Source organism: Pangasianodon hypophthalmus, chromosome 10 (assembly GCF_027358585.1).
Source record: "Pangasianodon hypophthalmus isolate fPanHyp1 chromosome 10, fPanHyp1.pri, whole genome shotgun sequence".
Lineage (NCBI taxonomy): Eukaryota > Metazoa > Chordata > Actinopteri > Siluriformes > Pangasiidae > Pangasianodon > Pangasianodon hypophthalmus.
In genome coordinates, this window is record NC_069719.1 from 17215291 (window position 1) to 17231731 (window position 16441).

The 16441-nt window shown below is 39.7% G+C and overlaps 1 protein-coding gene across 4 annotated transcripts in view; it reads left to right on the plus strand.

Moving 5' to 3' along the window:
* Positions 1-13351, plus strand: part of dtnbb (dystrobrevin, beta b) — a 31614-nt gene extending 18263 nt beyond the window's left edge. For 3 of the 4 annotated variants that reach the window (XM_026934032.3, XM_026934030.3, XM_026934034.3), the window contains 9 exons: positions 3659-3752; positions 4054-4139; positions 4490-4603; positions 5045-5141; positions 5329-5346; positions 6223-6382; positions 6511-6600; positions 8147-8200; positions 10686-13351. In XM_026934032.3, coding sequence (XP_026789833.1) covers positions 3659-3752; positions 4054-4139; positions 4490-4603; positions 5045-5141; positions 5329-5346; positions 6223-6382; positions 6511-6600; positions 8147-8200; positions 10686-10735 — 763 coding nt within the window. In that variant the 3' untranslated portion in view covers positions 10736-13351. Of the gene's footprint in view, positions 1-3658; positions 3753-4053; positions 4140-4489; positions 4604-5044; positions 5142-5328; positions 5347-6222; positions 6383-6510; positions 6601-8146; positions 8201-10512; positions 10547-10685 lie in introns of all 4 variants that reach the window. The other variant, XM_026934033.3, reaches the window with a different exon arrangement.
* Positions 13352-16441: the final 3090 nt, after the last annotated feature.

Sequence of the window (16441 nt, forward strand, 5' to 3'; positions counted from 1 at the left end):
GATGAGAACCTTATCTCACAAATAGGGTTAGTCAAATTGTGTGATTCAGCGCTTTCCTGTCCCTCGTCCCACGGCACACACACTCTCAATGTTGACTGGATATCACTGGCATAAATGTTAATATGAGATGAAATAGCATATAAGATTTTAGTAACTGATAACTATGAGGTGGATTTGGATGATATTGTATTGCATTACAGACATTTTCCAGGGCATAATTCAGAAACCTCCATCACTGGATTTAAGGATTATCCCCTTCTTATCTATGACTCCTCACCCCAGCATGGCTTCTTCTATTTTACATTTGATGAAGGACACAAAAAGTAGCATGTCATATATTTATATATAGTTAGTACTACTATTATAGGAGTGCTGTAGTGAAATTTTCCTCAATGCCTTAGAATTTGAAGTGTCATGACCGCAAAAAAAAAAAAACCCTGAATGGACCAGATGTGATGCACAGCGCCTCAAGAAGGAAGAAGCTGCTCATATGCAAGCAGTGCTATAAATAGCCTGGCATGGACTGAGGCAGTGGGAGAGACTTTGGAGGAGGGGTGGCACGGGTAAACACTTCATCCGACAGGAGATCTTCACTTCGAAGGTTAGAGTCTGGTTAGGAAGAGCCGGAACGACTCGTTAACCTCAGGCAATAAGAAACACTGTGCATTTTTGATGAGTGAGTTAGTGTGTATGGGTTGTTACCCATCTGCCGTAGTGCACTGTCAGCTCCGCTTGGGACTCCAGTCTGCCACTCTGATGCCCTTAGACTCGACACTGCAGCCTTCTGAGTCACGCTTTGTTTGGGTAAGTGTGAGGTCAGCTGCTGGCAGTGGTTTGGGCCAGAGGGCAAGTGGTAGAGGAATGTACAATTATTTTCCACAAAATTATGGTTGCGCTGTTGCTCAGTGGAGCCTGCCAGAAATATAATGCTCCCTTTCAGCCTGACTGACGTTATGACAGCTTTTCGATACTCTGATATGATTGCATTTGGGAAAGACCTGCTATGGTTGATGATGTCTGGCTTATGCTAAGAGGTAACTTAAAAGTAGACGAGGGGTATTGAACTAAAAATTATAAAGGTCTAGTTTCATAAAATTCTTTGCTCATAAAGGTCAGGATAGGCAACTAACATGACCGAATGGTGAAACAGTTACTGTTTAATGCTTAATCATTAGTTAATTAGTTAATTAATGATTAATCATTAGTTAATTAGTAAATTCCTATAATTAAGACTCATTGATTTAAAATGTTTTGTTTCATATTGGCACTTCACAGACTCTCAAAAGATGAGATATATCTGTTTCGAACTTCAAGAAGGGAGAATAAATGCATATTGTCCAAGCTTCTTAAAACAGTCTGTTTTCATCTTTGACATTTTCTTTCTTTCTTTCTTTCTTTCTTTCTATCTACAGAAGTTTGTGAAAATTCTTCCCTTTCTGATTGAAATGCATGTGATTGGCTAAGCCAAAGCAGAGGATCTGCTACAGAAACCACTCTGGTTCATGTGTAGAAGACTGGGGTCACTGAACAGTGGCCAGGTTTTCATACATTTATTGGCTTTGCTATAGTATATTTTTCAGTTTGGTCCAATAAAATACTTTGCTGGGTTGGCATCCATGCCATGGTCCAACCTCTAGGGTAGTAGTAACAGCAACCCCTTGCAGCATTATGGATGTGATTTCACTGTCTTTCAGTAATAGCTTGTTCCTTGTCTTTTATGGATTTAAACACCATAAATCAATATCCTTCACAGCACTGAATATCACTGTCATAAAAAAAAACACTTCTGTGTACTGGCAAAGTCCATAGTGTTCAGTTCCCTGCTGGTGAAAGGAATGCATTTCTCTCTCTGCGTCCATGTCTGTAATAACGCGTGTAATAGTTTGGCCTTGTGCAGGAGGTGTCAAAGCCAGACGCATGGATGAGAACGTGAGCGTTTGTGCTGATGCTGCATGCTCACCCTCTTGCATCCTCCCTAAACACTCAGAAGGCTCTCAAGGGCAAATGACGTTGCATGCAATTTATTGTCAGCTGGGTCATGCCTAGCGATGCTGTCAGTGAGTAAATAACCGTATTCGTTTGTCCCAGATGAGTTTTTAATTCAGTGTTAAGTGAGTATTGACCAGCTGCTGGATATGAAATTATAGACCGCACTGTTTTGGTACTGCAGCATGTGCAGCCCTGAAATATTGGGTCATTACTTGCAGATATGATTTATCAGTTGGAGCCTTGTTGAAAATATGATTTAATTAATTCTGTAGTTAGGCGAAGAGAGGCAAATGTTAGGGGTCACAAATCTGTAATTGCACTTTAATAAATGGAAGATAGTCTTTGCAGGATGTGTCTTTATTCCTGCACTGTAGCTCTTTAGCATTAGCAGAATTCCAGCACATCTTCCTCCAGCTGGCACTTGGAGGAGGAATCATAAATGCCATGTGTCTCTGATAGGCTCTTGGCACACGGTAGCATTTTTAATGAACCACTCGTGAAGCATGTGAAAGTAGAAAGATCAGACAGATCACACTGACAAGATCATGTTGATTGACACAGTGGCTCAGCTTTGTATAAAGCTCTTCACTTGCTTACAGAAGGAATAGCTTGTCTTGTACATGTTTATGGTGTTTATGAGGCCAATTATGTACAAAGGTTCCTGGCCTGTAACATTCATATACACATACACATACACACTCACTGTTGACTCATTGGAGGTCATTTATTGAGGAGGGGAACATATGCTCCATCATCTGCTCCTATCATATGCCAAATCTTATAGCATGAGACATACACCATAATGCGCCTTACCTTAATGATGCAATACAGTCTGACATGATCTGCACAGAGAAAAAAACATATTATGAAAAATATAAAAATATAGAATATGAAAATGTAGAACGATCTAATCACTCCTAGAAATCTGTGGAATACCTCTGTAGTGAACGGTGTGACTCAGGCTGTGGATCAGGACCCTCTGAAAAAGATCTCAGTCTTAATGAAGGAGTTTAGAGTGAAAGAAAGGACAAAAATACAAGCCTCCCTTTCCTGTGTGTGAGTTTATGACTTAGCGAGCCTGCACAAGGGTTTCTCGAATGTTCTTTGGATAGTTAAGGGCTCTTAGTTTCTTAAAGGGTTTTACTTGGACTGATTTTAAGGTTCTACAAACCTTTAAACTTTCTCCAAAAAGATGAAACTTTTTTTTTTTTTTTTAAGAACAGGCGCTATGTGAGATGGTCATGAGTGTTTCTATGTGTGTGATTGTCCATGCTGAGCTTTTTTGTATGTGTGTTTTTTCTGTACTGTAATGTTGCTACACTCTCAGAAAAAAGACATTAAACTGTACCATTCCTGGTTTCGGCAGTGGCGTCCGCAAGCATTCACCTTTAGCACCTTTAGTATGTATCTTTTACCTGGAAATGTGGATATAGTGCACCATTAAAGCTTTACTTTACTACCTTAAATCTTTTTTAAATGTACATTATATTGGTATTTCCAGGATAAAGATACATATTAAAGGTATAAAAGATAAGGGTACCACCCCAAAGCCAAGAACGGATACAGTTTAGTACCCTTTTTTTTTTTCTGAGAGTCCATTGATAAGCTGTAGTTCACTAAGTGCATACTTGGCATCTCTCTCTCTCTCTCTCTCTCTCTCTCTGGACAGCACCACTCTGGAGAGTCCCAGCAGGCTGGATGAGGAGCACCGTCTTATTGCTCGCTATGCTGCCCGTCTGGCAGCTGAAGCCAGCAATTCTACAGTGAGTATGCATTAATACTACACACACACACAAACACACACACACACACAACCTAGATGTAATAACTCTATCCTCTGCAATATGTACCACCTGCAATAATGGGCCATTTCATAGCACTCCCAACGGTGCAGAAATTGAGAATAAATAACACATTGGACACATTTATTCCACTGATGTTTGAACTCATGTGCCCGCTCTGCCATTTTTTCCCATATGATATCATTACCTCTCTAGCAGTGTGTTGATTTAATGGCTTGGTTTCATGTGTCCCTAGTTTTTACTCTTAATCATTGTTTCACAGCAATGCCCTCCCACCGACCTGAGCTTCAACTTTGATGCCAACAAGCAACAGAGGCAACTCATTGCTGAGCTAGAGAACAAAAATAGGTGATTTTCTGGTTTTATTGGTTTGTAATAGTATCGTTCGTTAATGAATTCTGTGACCTAAAGTTATTTAGAACATTACTCGATATGTAGTGGGGCTCCAGGGAAAAATGAATGCTGATTAAGGTATTATGTCTGGGTAAAATATATTGATATATATATATATATATATATATATATATATTACACTCTACACATTTTCTCAGCCACAGTATCATGTTTTTTTGGGATGTTGCTTAACATATTCCCATTGATTCCTGACTTTTCAGAACACCCTGTTGTTTTGCATTTGATTTTATGGTAGTTCTATATTATTAATAATATATCCTATATTTGGTGTGATGGGGAAACAGGGAGATTCTTCAGGAAATCCAGCGGCTGCGTTTGGAACATGAGCAGGCCTCTCAGCCCACACCTGAGAAGGCTCAACAGAACCCCACTCTCCTTGCGGAATTACGACTGCTCCGGTACACACGCGCACACACACACACACACACACTCACAAATTCCTATCTATATATATCCAAATGTACACACACAATGAAAGCATTTATACTTAGCTGAAAACAGTAATCTGCAGTAAGATAATTGGAAACACTGGAAATTGTGATATACCAGATCCTCGGTGCAGATGTTTGCTGAGACGGAATGTGCTTTAAAACCATGGCCACATTTCAACTAAAGTACCACTTATAGACACCAGAGGGTGTCTAAGAGTCAAAAGAGTGGTTCTTCAGTCATGTACCTGGTGTATACAGTGTCTACAGTCTTGGGAACACATGCTGTAGTTTCTTTAGGAAATAATTGGTCTGTGACCCAGTAAAAAGGGAAGAGATTTCTAAGAAGAACTAATTTTATCCATTTAGGGCCAGTCATGCATTTCATGCATTCTGTGTATTTTTGGTCAGGCACAGAAAAGACGAACTTGAAAAGCGCATGTCCGCTCTGCAGGAAAGTAGGCGAGAGCTGATGGTCCAGTTGGAAGGTCTCATGAGACTACTAAAGGTATAACTTGTTTTAGTAGTGCTGCTATTTTTCACCTTGTGTAAATATGTCTTTATTAGCTTACATGGTCTACTGGGTGTTTTTTCATTCTGTGTCTCTCTCTTTTCTCTCTCTCTCTCTCTCTCTCTCTCTCTTTCATTCATGAATCGGTATTCTCTCACTGCTCCTTTTTTCTGCTGGCTGACAGGATGAAGAGCAGAAGGGCGTAAGTGTTCTTGACTTTAGTCTCTTACATGATTGTTAATTGAGATTGTGGGACTGCCTCAGCATTGCACATTAACATGTGTAAAGCGTAAACTGGCATTTTACAGAATCAACATGTAATAGGTCATAAAGATGAATAACTCAGGCTATGTAATCAAGCACCTTAGATTTAGTTTCTTTTCTGCGACTAGACAAAGTCAGGCAACTCTTTGTAATTCATATGCAACAGTCCTGCATGTCCTAATCAAAACAAGTTAATTTCACACAACTGAAGTAATCCTAATACCCTCTAATGCTCAAGGAGGCTTATCAAGTCTATCATAAGTAAAGTAGAGCATTTCTGCAGGTGTCCTTTTAGCTATAAGACAATATGAAGTTTACGGTAGGTCCCTTAGCTTTATTCCCTTGCTTGGCAGAGGGCAGGCTGACCCATGCATATCCCTGCCAAATATCAGAGACGTGCTTGCCTTTCATGTGAGCTAACCACCTCGCTTCTAATGTGACTGCAGTCTGGCTGGCCATCTGCTGCCTGGCTGTGTGCCACGGCCCCTGGGCCCTGCACCAGTCCATGGGACACAGTGCCCCTTTTCTTCATCTACCTCTCCATTTGCCTGCTCTTCTAATGGCACACACATGGTTCTCTGTGAGTGTGAGGCCAAATAAGGTGTGCTGAGAACATATACCACCGGAGCAGGCTTGAGGTTTAATGTAGATCATATGTCTGTAGGTGCGTTAGCACTGATAATATCGTCTGTGTGTTGGCTAGCGTTTTGAAAGGACTGGTGTGTGTCTGTGAGGAGTCAGGTTGCTACTCATCCAGAGTGAGATCTGCTTCCTGTTCCCTTGTTGGCAGCTTAACCCAGTTTCTCTGCTACAGGCTCAGACAGGGGGCTCACCCCACTCCTCACCCAGCCACAGTGCCAGCTGCACCATGCCCATGCCCATCCGCTCCACCTCCGCCGGCTCCACACCTACTCACACACCACAGGACTGCCTGGCCGGTGTCAGTGACGATGTACTGGATGCCTTCTCTCAGGGTGAGACATCCCTGATACATGCAACAAACAAATTGCAAATGCAAGGGCCTTGAAAACCACTGTTATAGGGAAAAATGATTTTTTAAAAAGTCTATTAAAACAAAAATGTCACCACTTGTCTGTTTCAGGTGTACCTAGAAATCTCCGTAATGATCTTTTGGTAGCTGCGGACTCAATCACAAATACCATGTCATCTTTGGTTAAAGAGCTCCACTCAGGTATTGCACTGTTTGTGATGTATTGATTATATTACATTATAAAGGCCTTGAAAGAATTTTGGTCCAGTTCTAAGAGACAGTTCTGTGATACTATAACCCTTTAACCTCTTGGCTTATTATTCACTTAACAATGTTAAACCATATTATTCAGTAACTACTATGAATTCCTTAGTTAGTGTGGTGAAAGTAATAGAAAAGGTAAATATAGTTACGATAATGAAGAATGACTGAAAACAACTGGGCCTGCTGACAAGTTCTGGGAATTTAAGCTGGTTAAACTATAGGCTTTAAGTGGAATGCATCTTAATATCCCTTAATAATGTACAATAGATATAAAAAGTCTACTCACCTTTGTTGAAATGGCAGTTTTTTTTAATGTAAAAAATGAAACCAAGATAAATCATGTCATAACTTTTTATACCCTCAATGTGAAATTGCAATGTACAAAAATTAAGTGAAAAATGATGAGAAACATTTTAGGGAAAAATAGGAAAAATAAAAAAGTTACAATAAACTGGTTGCAGTTTGCGCACCCTAAGTGTGCGCACCCTTTCATAGCTGGGGATGTGGCGATGTTCAGAATGAACCAATCACATTCAATCTCATGTTCAAAAGTAATTATCATACAGCTGTCATCAATTAAATTATTTTGATTACCCCTAAATAAATCTCAGCTGTCTCTGTAGGATTTTCTTCACTTCTTGGTGAATCCTCTGTAGGATTTTCTTCATCTTCTTGGTTTCATCCGACTGCTGAAGCCATGGTCTTGAAAGAGCTTATCGATCAGGAGGGGGGTATAAAAGAATTTCCAAACATTAGATGTACCATGGAACACCGTAAAGGCCATGCTCAACAAGTAGAGGAAATGGAGCCCCACAGTGATATCACCAAGAACAGGATGTCCCTCCAAAATTTATAAAAGGACAAGACCTACGGCAACATTAAAGGAGCTGCAGGAATATCTGACAAGTACTGATTACTCTCTGCATGTGACAACAATCTCTCATATTCTTCATATGTCTGGACTATGGGGTAGGGTGGCTAGATGGAAGCCTTTTCTCACAAAAAACATCCAAGCCCAAATAAATCACCCCAAATCATGTGGCAAAATGTGTTATGGTTTGATAAGACAAATTCCAAAAGGAATTATAATTCTAGACTGTTTTTGCAAGAAAGAGTGGGAAAATATTGCCAAGTCAAGATGTGCCACGCTGATAGATTCTTACCCAAAAAGACTGAGTGGTATAATAAAATTAAAAGGTGCTTCAAACATATGCAACCTGGTTATTGTAAGTTTTTTATTTTTCTTTTTTTCCCTAAAAAAGTTTCTGATTGTTTTCCACTTTATTTTTATACTTTGCAATTTGAATATCTGATGTGATTTATCTTAGTGTCATTCTTTTACTTCACAAAAAGTGCCATTTTAACAGGGGTGTGTAGACTTTTTATATCCACTGTATTGTAACTCGTTATTATTGTGATATTATAATATTATATTATAATATTGTATGTAGAGGTTATCCTGAAACTATGCTCAACTTTACAGTTGATGATGGTCTGGAAGACGAGGAGGTGAACATGAGGAACGGAAGGGAAAAAGGTAAGTTACCCTCATCATTATCTTTTGTCACGTTTATATTTACTTGTCTTCAAACACCAACTTCCTTTGTGATTCCTTTACTTTGCCCACTGAATGAATTTAGGGTTTGCTAGTTGCATATGTAACCGTGGTTCTATGAACCCTAGGTGACTGCCAAGGGGCGGTGAGATTTACCTGGATACTTTCTTGTGCATTTGCAGCCATATGGCGAGAACTTCCAACAAAGTCAGTGATGTATGACGCAATACTTGCAGTAAATATCACTGTCATACAGGCATCTTTCCCCAGAACCTTTTAATTGAGTCATAGAACCACAGTTACATATGGAACTAGCATTCTGTTTCACCCCTCCTAACAGACGGGGCAGTGAGAATCATGAATGCCAGCAATGTCATGAGGAACAAGACTTCTCTTGGGACTAATCAGACTAATCTCACACCACTGGGAGGGGCAATGTTACCTTTATAGATTATGGAGAATGTGCATATTGATGCCCAAGTAGCAGCAAACAGACTTGTAAGGCCCATGAGGAGGAGGCATTCCTTGCAGAGTGGCATGTCACAGTAGGGGATGGCATGACCTGTCTGTAGGTCATGGTGAAGATTTCTGTCAACCAGGTTCTACAGGTTCGCCTTCATGGAAAGCTTCAAGGTCAATCAAGTGATTTATAATGTTGGGTGATATGATCTTGTGCAGGAATCCTGGGTTCAACCAAAAGGTCACCTGAGATTTACCTGACCACTAACACATCGAAGGCAGGCTTATCACCAGAGCATGCAATTCCCCAACTCTTTTTGCTAAAGTGATCTCTTTTTGGGGGTGAAGAATCCACACCAGGCTCTTACGGAACTATAGTGGATGACGGTATCTTGCACCTTTCAGAAAGGCCATAATAAGCATATGAGCCTCTGGAGAGATGCCATCCATGGTGCTACGGTGTGCTGCAATGGCTGCCACATACACCTTTATTGGGGAGTCGCTGTCTAACAGTCCTTGTAGAAATATTAGTATCTGTGGAAATGGGCAATGCACCAAATCCAGCTGATGAGATGCTCAAACATTTGTGGAATAGCTTCCACTCAAAGGCGTACAAGGTCCTACCAGACAGACTACCAGGCACTGCCAGGGTGTTCCCCTGCTAGTGAAAGCAATAGTGGAAGCCAAGGTTTTGCTGGCCATTTCAGGGCCACAAGTAGGACTCTGTGTCCTAGTAGCTGAATACTGTGCAATGCTGAAAGTGACCAATAAAGAAGCAAAGGCAAATAATAGATGGTGAATCCAGTCATGGACACTGCATCTTGCAAAAGCGGTCTGTTTAACTCTGCCAGAGAGACCCAAAATTGGCAATGTGTTGGCCTGTTCTTGGTGAAGCGGCGCACCTGTGCCTCAGCAAACCTTTCCCAGATCTGGCTTACCATTTCTTGGTATAAACACCACTCCCCTGGATGTACGCAGAGTCTCGAAATTGTATCCACTGCGCCATTGTACAACACTCGCAGATACGTTGCTCTTAATGACACTAAGTGTGGATTGGCCCACCTGAGAGGATTCTGTGCAAGGTGGAGAGACCTTGTTCCATCCTTAGTTCCTTCTTCAGATACTGCTGATACTGGAGTTGAACATGGCAGTTCGATCTTCAATTCTAGCTTAGCTATGTCTGCTGCACAGTGAATGCTGGGGATGTCCAAGTCAGACACCGCATTCTTATAATTGTCAATGCTGAAGCAGTGAGCTCATTGCTGGTGTACATCTTCAGCTTCTTAGGGGTTCAGACACCATCTGCATAAGCGCAGTAAGGCTCCTTGGGCTAACCACTTTATGTAGTATGAAATAAAAGTGGATGAGAAGAGGCAGAGTTTTGGAGGACTGGATACCCGTAGCTCTGTGTGTAGTCACACGCTGGTAAGTGAATAGCTCCATATTGTGTACATGTTTTCCAACATGTGTACAAAGTAGAAAGAGACAGATGGCTGTATGACAGTAATATTTTTGTAAATACTCCATTACACGTTACTATGTGACTTTCTCGACACAAGAGGATATATAGGTGATTCTCACCTCTCCTGGTGGTTAGGAGGGGTGTAATAAAACCATCTTTAGTACAAAAAAACAAATAGAAAGTGGAATAAAGAAACACCAAGGTACATTTAGCCCTAATATTGCCAGTAAGTAATAACTGCCAGTATTTGATGGCAGATGTTTCAAGAAGATGGAATTAAACTTCCGCGTAATTGTGCGCCCACGTAATTCAAATCCAAACAAGGGTTAGCACTTCAGCTGTGTTTTAGCTCTCCTTTCTGTCTGTTTTCTAGCTGAGTCTGAGTAAAACAGTATGGAATTTTACATGTGAGTATAACTAATAAAAACACTCAATAGTTGTATTCTCTGCACATCACAAAAGTTCGACCCAGCAATGCCTGTGTCTGGAATGTTCCTTTAGCGAAGAATGGTCACAATCCCTAACCTTAGTCTGTGTTTCGTCCAGTGTCAGCACAGAGGCATTATGGGAACAGGCACTCCACCCCCTCATTCTAAATGTCTGGATGTGACTGGCGAGAACCAGCGACAGCGAAACCCTTCCTGGCATTAGCACATAAAGTAATGCATGCTCTTCCCAGCCAGGTTTCACTATGTGAAATGAACACTTCATCACATTTTGCAGAGAGCAAGCTGTATCTACTAAGGAGAATATAAATATATATAGTGCTATATGTCTATCTGTATAAACCTGTTGTAATTATGTAACATTTTCATTCATGTTTGCAAAGGAATGGCTTGTTTGTGCTTTGTCACATCAAAAAACTTTATTGATTTCAGTCTCCAAAACGGTCACACTGTGCATAGTCGGTGTTAACACTGGGAACAACTTCCTGATCTCAGCTGCAGCTCTTTCCTATAGGTGTCCTCCTCAGATAAAGATTTTGTAGAATTAGTGATAATGTTTTGTTTGTGTTGTTTGAGTTTTGCATGAAGTTTATAATGGAGGGACCCTTGTCTTTGACCTGCATGTGGCGTTTATTTTGACTAAAGTGTGGGAGTCCATCTTCTCACCCACTCTGATCATGTTCATCAAAACTGCTGCTAGTCCACTCAGCCCATGTTAAAGCACTAGGTCAGAGCTGTCTTATAAAGCCAGGTGTTTGTCAGGGAATCTCTGTGAAGATGCTAGTTTTAACCATTTGTTGTATGTCAATATGCGTTTTAATTCCATCTTTATATTGTACATCCCTCTAAAGCTTTTCAGTTGCTTCTCAGTCTTATAGATCCAAATGTTGGTACATTAAAATGCAGTCCATTTAAAAGAGCATAAAAGAGTTAAAGGGGAAAGATGTAGTTGTATCTGTATACCAGTTTAGGGTGCATTGTGTTGGAGCGCAGATGTCTTTCTGTTACAGTCACTTCAAAAGCTTTTTAGTCAATAGTCATGCTCTAAATAAGTGAAACTGGTGCTCAGGGACTAGGGATAGTGGCAAAGATTGTGAACAAATGCATGGCACTGACTTCAGCCCCATAAGGTTTGCAGATCAAAGATTAGCACAGACCATAAAATCTTTATAGATTGGCCTGATTGGCCGAGGGTAGTCAACAGAGCTGCTGCGGGAAGTTCCTGCTGGACTGTGTAGAGAGAAGATGGAATGTACAGTGGTGAGATGAAGGAAATATTTGAGGAAGGCGGGTGGGGGTGCGGGGGTTAGGCTTAGGGGCTGTGCATAAATATTTTGTTGATCTCTCAGATTTTAAAGTTTTACAGTATAGAGCTTTACAGTTATGAGCAAGAAAATGATACTGTACTTGAATTAAAAAAGAATTCAGGTTCAATAATTGCATTCATCAAAATATAATGTATATAACTGTGTGTTCTCTTTATTATATTGGTTTGGGGGAATTTGAATGGCAATTAATCGTTTCTTACATAAAAAGACAAACTATGAATCTGTTCCATTCTGAGTATGATAGAAAAATGACTGTTATGAATCGATCAGTTCTCTGAAGATGAAGTGTCTTGAAGTATGGTTATTTAAACTGAGGAATAGTAATATTATTTAAGAGATCACTTTGTGGGAGACAATAGATAGGCAATAGGCAATGATCCATTTATATTGATTTATATCGTATTTCTACACAAAAAGCATATACTTCTGCATTATGTCTATTGAATGCCTTTCATAAAGAATAAGTTCTTACTATTGTTAAACACTGTGTGAGATCAGATGTTTCTTTGGTAACAGTAGGTGTATGTCATGAGAATTTCTTTATTTATTTTTGACACTTGATGGCAGTCGATAATAATGCTTAATGTATGAATTACAGAAAATAATACTGACATTTTAGATGGAAACTCAACTTCATTGTCATTGACGATAAAAGTGGTAAAGCAGTCTTGAAACATTCATGTCAAATGTATGGGCTTCAAAATCAGAACTCAATAACTCATTTGCTTTGTAATTCTTACTGTACCATGTAAAGTACAAATTGAACTGATTTTTGCTTTGAAAGGTGGATAGGAATGATCATGTTGTATCATTTGCTACAAATATGAATGCAATCTTATGATGTAGGTGTGCCTAGATGTACTGTATAAAGTGCTCTATAAATAAAAAAAGTATTCTGCACATGTGCAAGTCAACGCTTAGATAGGAGTTTTAGTATGTGACTTTGTAGGAATGCAATTATTTATCTGTGCTCATTGGAAAACTTCTTGTTCTGCCTTTAAATTTGTGCCAAACTGTTTGCCAAACTTTAGTGTGTCCTTATGTCTTTGTTCTGTGTGTTTGTGTTTAATCACAGCCTATGATTATGAAATTATTGAAATAGTCCACTGAGAGGGTTCGCAATCATGAAAGCTTAAACACTATACATATTCAAGTTTGCTAAATTAACCCTGGGATACAATATTTATTAACACTGTACTGTATGCCACAAATTCTAAAAGTGGATCTATAGTGTCATACTGTCTGAGCATACCAATACATTAAATACTGCTTTAATTTTTAATATCCTGTTGTAATTATATGATTTGTTGAAAAGCCAGGGCTTTGCCGCTGTATTCCTTGTTTATTGCAATGTTTGACTTTCAAAACCATGATTTATGTCTATCAGATATATGTCCTTTTTTTTTGTAAATTATTAAAGGTGAAATATGTAAACCTGTGTGTGGGAGAAATATGTTTTATATCTTGGTGAAAAATTAAAAGAACCAAAATGTTATTTTGGTTACTGAGGTTAAGGTTGGGGTTAGATTTAGGTACATTAATTAATTAATTAACTGCCTTCATAAATATGTCAATGGAAGGTGTGTGTGTGTGTGTGTGTGTGTGTGTTTAGCCAACAGTTTTGTTACATAAAATGTCAAACGTAGAGGTGGCTCAAACTGATACCATCCAACATTATGTAGAGGTTACTATTTCATGATAACCAGAGACATTAAGTTATTTCTTTGATAGTTAAATTTAGGGTGTGGGGAGGGGAAACAGCTAGTAAGCAACTATAATAAAGTAGCCCACAGTTCAGCCCAAAGCCACTTACCTCATGTATTAAGTATATATTCTTGGTGGTGAAGGTTATTTTCCCCCAAACACACATATGGGAAGCATGTATACTAAAAGGGTGAGTCAAATGAAAACCTTAAATCTGAGGAACTGAATAAAATTGAATATGTTTTTGAGAGGAATCCGGACACTCATTAAGCTCTGGAATACATGCATTGAACGAACTGGATTTTATGTAGAAAAATTATACACTTTTGTTACACCTATAGTTTCTACAATGAACAATGCAACAATTAATAAAAAAAAAGTTTTCCAGACTCACCCTTGTAAAAAAAAAAAAAAAAGAACACAATGCTAAGAAGCATTAATGATGAAGAGTTATAAGTTGAATTGCCTGCTGTAAACGAGCTCCTGTGTGGTGCAACATAAAAGCATTCACCTTATCATTAGGAGATCGCAAGCTCAAATCCCGATGAAACCACAGCCATTTGTGGCTGGGAGCCAAGGGAGCAAAATTGGCCATGCTTTCTGAGTGGGAGGGATGGCATACTCTCTGTCTCCCCTGTTAAATCACAGTCACACTAGCCAACAGTGGGCATCTATGAGCTTGTGTATGCAGAACAGGGCAGTTAGTGCTTTCCTCCGAGTGTGTTACGCTGCCCTGTGATGCAGCATGAGTAGTAGGAGCATGGCTTGGCTTCACGTGTTTCGGAGGAGGCATGTTAGCCTTCACCCTCCCCAGTTGGTAGCTGTTGTATGACGGAAGAGCTGGCTAGTGGGTGGGAAGTGGCAGATGACCAAATTTGGGAGTAAATAAAAAAAAATACAAATACTGTAAATAATTTGATATATTTGTCCACTGCAGGCTAATGGCAGCCCATCAGGGGCTGGAGACATGGCCTAAAACAGACTTTACCCTGTGGAATGGGCTTACAGAGTTCATGCCTTTTGGCTTATCTAACAGCACCCTTGAAAAAGCACTGCTGAAAGGCTAATGGAGACTGGACTGAGCAACATACGAAGGATCAACATCCTAGTACATTTTGACATTGCTCTTAACTATGTGTGACAGACCCTTGAAAAGATCTTAGTAGCTAATATAACCACACTTAAGCTACAGGAATTTCTGAAAGCCATTTTCAATCTAACCCTAGACCACCTGAATAAGGCTGGCTCCTATAAAGGTTGGAAATATGGCAAGCACCATAGACGGCAAGGGTTGCAGACAGGCAAGGTAGTGTAGGTATATATAACCAACATCATAAGAATGACCTCTCACCAAAGTTTCTCACACACTGGAGATCCCCCCACTGTACTGAGTGAAACTTCAGTGTCGACAACAGATGATGGTGGTTTTGCATCAAGGAAGCCTGGTTTTGTACTGACACGTTTTGCACACTGCATCTACCCAGCTAAACACCCACCCCTCTCTTGAAGCCTCAGCTGAGCTGTGGAAACTGCACCAGCCAACCATCAGAGTGAACTACTGCAGCTGGGCCACTGTACTCCTGCACACCACCATCTTCTTGCACCCTGACTGAACAATAAGCCAGTGTTTTGCTCCATGTAAACCATTAGCACCAGGCTTCTGCTTACCTTAAGGAATATATTAGAGATTCGTGGTGGGATTAGACATCCTGACAGTGTAGTGTGGCTGTGTGTAAGACATTCAAAAGAAGCTCCCTCTCTTGAATATGCCACAAGGATGCATGGAAATATATGAACTCAAACTACCAGAAAGTTCTATTATGGAGTGATAGCGAAGGGGGATTAGGATGTATTATTTTAAACATGTCTCTTCTTGTTTGAAGCTGTTCTAGAAGATCTGTCAATAAAGCTTCCAAAAAGTATGGCTAGAAAACTATATGGCAGTCTGTTACTGTAATGTTAATGCTTCACATTCTGTATGTTTAACACTGTAAGCATTTTGGTGGGGGTAGTATTAACTTGAAAGCGTGAAATATTTGTAATCTATGCCATTTAGCTAGCTAAAGTCATTCATATCTAATGCTATAGCATACCTAATGTCAGTATGACAAAGCATATTTAGTTAAGACGTAGACTACAGAGGTGATTCAACTGTACGTGTAAATTTAGCTATAGATTGCATTAACAGTGTACTGAGATAAAGTTTTATTTTTGTATTACTTTGCTAGTAGCCCATCCCTGCCATGTCATCAGATTTTTACGTCTCGTGGTTGTGGAGTTCACATTCCAAAAGTAAAAGTAGAAGACTTTATCCCCTATAGTCTATGCCTATGAAAATAAAAAAATATTGGACTTTTGGCAGTTACCCCTTAGTAGCAGTGGCAGTTTTCAGTGTAAAAAGATTTAGTTTTAGTTTACATTGCACTTCATATCAGCGCAATATGACACTTTGGCTGCTCGTTTAAAGTGAAATTATCCATTTTAAGGCTACTTTAGCTGTGTCAGCCCCCTCTGCTACTCTGCCTGCCATAGTAGTGTGCCTAGCATTGCTAGGCAATGAAACAGTTTACACAGAAAACACTGGGCACATGAAATATACAGTATGTGAGTTAGCTAGCATAGGTATTTACCCATGAAAAGAAAACAGCTTTGCGTGAAAGACTGAAAAGTCAGCCAAAGGTTAGGACAAACAGATTCCTTTACTTTGCAAACTGTGAAAGCTTTAAGGTTCAAGAGATGAAGAAAATAAGGAGATCTCACAAACATATTGCTAAAGGCAAAAGTGAACAAATCACCAGTTGCATTTCTTATATGCAGTTAATCA